Below are 4892 nucleotides of genomic sequence, written 5' to 3' on the forward strand. Positions count from 1 at the left end.
CCCCCTCTCTCTCTCTGGCAAGTGCACATATCCTCTTGCAAAAAAAAAAAAACCTCAGATTATATAATTTCATTTATATGAAAAGAACAGAATAAACAAATCTATAGAGTCAGAAAGTGGGTAGTAGGTAGTAGTTGCCTGGGGATAGGCTACAAGTAAAAAAGGGGTCTTAGGGGCCGGCAAGTGGCATGGTGGTTAAAGGTGCTGGACTCCCATATGGCCAACCGGTTCAAGTCTCGAACCTGGTGGCTTGCTTTCTCACTTCTCTCTGTCTCTCTCTGATCAAACTGAAAAATAATAATGATAATAATAATAAATAAAAAGTTAAATAATTCTTTTTTAAAATGGGGTTTTACTTTTGTGTTGATGAAAATATTCTATAATTCTTGCTCATCCACAGTGGCGTATGCTACTAAGACACTTACTCTGAAGCAGAGGTCATATGGGAGGCCTCAGTTCGATTCCTGGCCCAACCTACATGTGGTGACACATGCTTGTGGTTCTAACTAGCAAGTAGGCTGGAGCAGGAGGGATCCCTATATGGTGAAATCCTGTCAAAGATCTATTTCTCAAGACAGGCAGTGGCACACTGGTAACACAACTGGATCCTGGGTTCGCACCCTGGAATCTCGCTGAGCATGTCATAGGTCATGGGTACATGTGTGAATGCCTGTGAACTGGGCTGGCTAAGACTAGAGGCAAACTTTTGCTTTGGGACCCTGTTGGGAGTGTCTGTCTCAATTTGCCTCTCACTTATGAGAAGAAATTTTTTTTAAAATCAATCTCTTTCTCCCCTCTTCAGCAAGGGAAAAAAGCAAATAACCTATGATTAGCTTGTGATGATGACTACACTTCTGTGTAGACTTTAAATGGATATCAGGGTATGTGAATTACATCTTCATAGAGCTGTTTTTCTTAATTTAAGTATTATTTTATTTCATTTTATTCATTATCATTATCATTTTTTTTTTATTTTAACCAGAGAGACATAGAGAGGGAAAGTGAGAAAGGAAGCCATCAGGTCCAGAACCCAAACCACAGTTGGCCATGTGGGCGTCCAGCACCCTAACCACCATGCAATCTGCTGGCCCCCATAGAGCTATTTTTTTAACATACAATTTATTAATGTAATTTATGTTTATTATATGCATTTTATTTTTTCCCCAGAGGACAGTTTGTTGGTCCTTAAAGATTTAGCCCCTTACATGGGCTTTGGTGGAGGGCAAGAAGCAGCACCCACAGGTCTAAATTGGGGTGGGGGTGTTTGGTCCTTCCAAGTTTCACCAGATTGGTTCTTGATGACCTTGCTATGAATGGTGCAACTCACACAGTAATGTAGCTTCACACACAGCTTGGGGAGCACACAGGCCTCGGCACTTGCTTCAGAGATGTTTCTGATGACTGAGGCCTCTACTATGTTTCGGATGATGGACTTCTTTTTTTTTTTTTTTCCATTTCTTATGTCTTGTACATTTTGCTTTTTTTCCTTTCTCTCTCTTTATTTATTTATTTATTTATTTATTTTGCCATCCTTGATTCCCTATCCCTAACCCTCTGCCATGTCCCACCCTCCTCCCATTGTCTCTGGTATCCATGATTGCTTTCTATGAACTTAATAGCCTTGTCCTTGGGGACACATCAGGCACAGTTCGTGCAACGAATAGGCTGTGTATGACTGCAGCCCTTTTGGGCACGGCCATTGTTCCTTCTTTTCTTTGTCATCTGGGAAGCGAGGCTGTGAGAGAGCTTTTTTTGAGAGATTTTTGCTATGGGGCATGTGCACTTGCCAGAGAGACAGAAAGAAAGTGCCTCACTGGGTGCAGCCGCCCGCAATCCCTTCTCCTCCATTCCCCTCTTGGGATCTTGGGCACGCACGCACATGCACCAGGCCTGAGTTTTAAGCTGCCAGGTCCTGGACTCAAACCACGATCTACTACATGGGAGTCCAGCAACATAACCATTACGCCAACAGCAGGTCCCGCCCACAGAGCTATTTCTTAAAAAATCACAATAAATGAACTGCCTAGGTCTGAGAAACACTCAGATTCTCTTTTATTTACTTTAGGTTGTTGTTATAGGGTGGGCACAAGCACTCTCTGGAGAGAGGGAGAGGAAAGAAAAGTGAAAAATCACTTCCTGGGGGGAAGACCACACCACAGTTCCTTCCCTCTGGTCTCCTCTTGGGTTTTAGGCAAGCACACACACACGCCCAGTGTGATTTTCAAGTCACTGGGTCCAGGACTCAAACCGCACTCAACCATGTGGGAGTCCAGAGCTTATGCCACTATATCACCTGCTGGCCTCCAATTCTCTTTTAAAATAGTGATATGGTTTAATGTACTATTATATGACAGGTAGCCAAATCAACAATGCAAAGACTGAAAATAAAGGGACATAGATTCATCAGAAAATACTAACAAAATGAAAGTTATACAGCTATATCAAGATCAGAAAAAAAATAGATTTTGAATAAAGTAAGCATTATTGGAGCTAAACTGCATAACGAGATTAGGCTTATACTCACCACTAGAATCCCCATGTTCTCCAATAATCCAACCATGACAGCTTGTGGCGTGAACACCCAACTTCTCTCCAATTAGATAACGAAAACGGGCAGAATCGAGATTACAACCACTTCCAATTACTCGAGTCACAGGTAGGCCACTTAACTTCCAGACCACATATGTCAAAATATCCACTAAGGAGAACAATTCCATGTTAGAAAAAGAAACATAATGGGGCCGGCAGGTGGCTGGTGGTTAAGGGTGCTGGATTCCCTCATGGCTGACTATAGTTCAAGTCCAAGAACTGGCGGCTTGCTTTCTCCTTTCCCTCTCTCTCTCTCTCTCTCTCACTCTGTCCCTCTCTGGTCAAATTAAAATAAATTAATTAATTAAATTAAATTTATAAAGAAACACAGTAACTTCTTTTCATAATTTGCTTTTATGACTAGATAGATGAATTTTATTAGAGTCAAATGCAGATTCATTATAGAGTTCAACATGACAATCAATAAAGAAATACAGACACATAGGCTTTTTTAAAAAACACTAAATTGTTTACTTCCAGAAATTTTTTAATTTTATTTTTTATATTTAATCACTGTGTATAATTACAGCATAACAAATTAATTTTCCCTTTATGAATACACTGCATATTGGTCCAGTCAAAGACACTGGCACACACATTATAATCAACAGATTTCTTTCCATTTGGGGTCCCTTAAATGTTTTGCTTCTTTTTTTTTTTTTTGAAGAGGTTTTTGCTATAGGGCGCGTGTGCTCGCCAGAAAGACAGAGACAGACAGAGAAACAGAAAGTGAGAAATCATCCCCCAGGAGGATGGCAACGCCGCAATCCTTTCTCCTCTATTCTCCTCTCAGGATCTTGGGCACGCATGCACACACTCCTGGCATGAGTTTCAGCCATCGGGTCTGGGACTTGAACAGCAGTTGACTACATGGGAGTCCAGCACCACAGCCATTATGCCAACTTCTGGTCCCATGTTTTGCTTCTTTTTTCTTCCCCTTGATCCCCTCACTCTCACCTTCCCTATACCTCCAAAATTAAAAAAAAAAAAAAAATCCTCTCTTGAGATCCTATGTAAGCCTGTGTATTGAATAATCAGTCAATTCTGCCTCCTTAGATTTCTTCTCTTCGTTACTGCACCCTCATCTAAACTATCTGCACATCTTCCCCAGAAAAATGCCACTGCACACCCAGGGCATGTGCATTCTCAGGAAAACGATAAGACCCTCAGCTTTTGTTCTGTACCGACCTCGAGGCTCTGCGTGATAGAAAGTAAAAGCTGAGGGACAGCTGTAAACACCCCAATACACACACACCTCCAGCAAACACTAGGAGATATTTTTGGCTCCAGGCATTTAGGAGAAGCTGACCACTAAGCAAATGGAGCAAAGACTTCTGTGGCCATGTATAAGAGAAAATATAGATGTTACAGAATTAGTTCATAAACATCCATGAGACAAACATGCAGTAACTACAATAAGCAGCAATAACTACAAAAAGCAGTCCAGGACCTGGCAGCTTGCTTTCTCACTTCCCCTCTCTCTCTGTCTCTCCATGGTGAGCACATGTGCTCAATAGCAAATTAATGATAATAATAAATAATAAACAAATAATTCTTTTGGGGGGAGATATGTTTTTGCTGTAGGATGCGTGCGCTCGCCAGAAAGACAGAAAGCAAGAAATCATCCCCGGGGAGGGGGGGGTCGGGGTATGGCCATGTTGCAACCCCTTCTCCTCCGTTCTCCTCTCAGGATCTTGGACACTCATGCACACGCACCTGGCATGAGTTTAAGCCACCAGGTCTGGGACTCGAACCACGGTTGGCCACATGGGAGTCCAGTTACATAGCCATTACTCCAACTGCTGGTCCCTAAATAAGTAATTATTAAAACAAACAACAACAACAACAACAAAACAAAAAAACACCAGACATATGCACATGCCTAGGATCCTGGCTGGCTAGAGGACTGAAGGAAGGGGACCGCAGTATGACAAGAGCCTATGGAGGGTGCTCCTCTCTTTTTTTTTTCCTCTCTCTCTCAAGTACATATACATACTCTATCATGAGTTTTTTAAAATAAAATTTTTAAAAAAATAAATGACATAGAAAGATGGGACCAGCAGTTGGCATAATGGCTATGTTACTGGACTCTCATGTAGTCGACCGCAGTTTGAGTTCTGGACCCGGTGGCTTAAACTCACGCCGGACACATGTGCGTGCATGCCCAAGATCTTGAGAGGAGAATGGAGGAGAAGGGATTGCGGCATGGCCATCCTCCCTGGGGGGTGATTTCTCACTTTCTTTCTGTCTCTGTCTTTCTGGTGAGCGCACATGCCCTATAGCAAAAACCTCTCAAAAAAAAA

At 42.1% G+C, this 4892-nt stretch overlaps 1 protein-coding gene across 1 annotated transcript in view; it reads right to left on the minus strand.

Annotated features, from left to right (window-relative positions):
- LOC102485231 (L-lactate dehydrogenase C chain) overlaps nucleotides 1-4892 on the minus strand; it is a 35175-nt gene that overhangs the window by 19448 nt on the left and 10835 nt on the right. The window contains exon 5 of the mRNA XM_006142478.3: nucleotides 2525-2698. Coding sequence (XP_006142540.1) covers nucleotides 2525-2698 — 174 coding nt within the window. The remainder of the gene's footprint in view (nucleotides 1-2524; nucleotides 2699-4892) is intronic.

Source organism: Tupaia chinensis, unplaced genomic scaffold (assembly GCF_000334495.1).
Source record: "Tupaia chinensis unplaced genomic scaffold, TupChi_1.0 Scaffold000077_1, whole genome shotgun sequence".
NCBI lineage: Eukaryota > Metazoa > Chordata > Mammalia > Scandentia > Tupaiidae > Tupaia > Tupaia belangeri.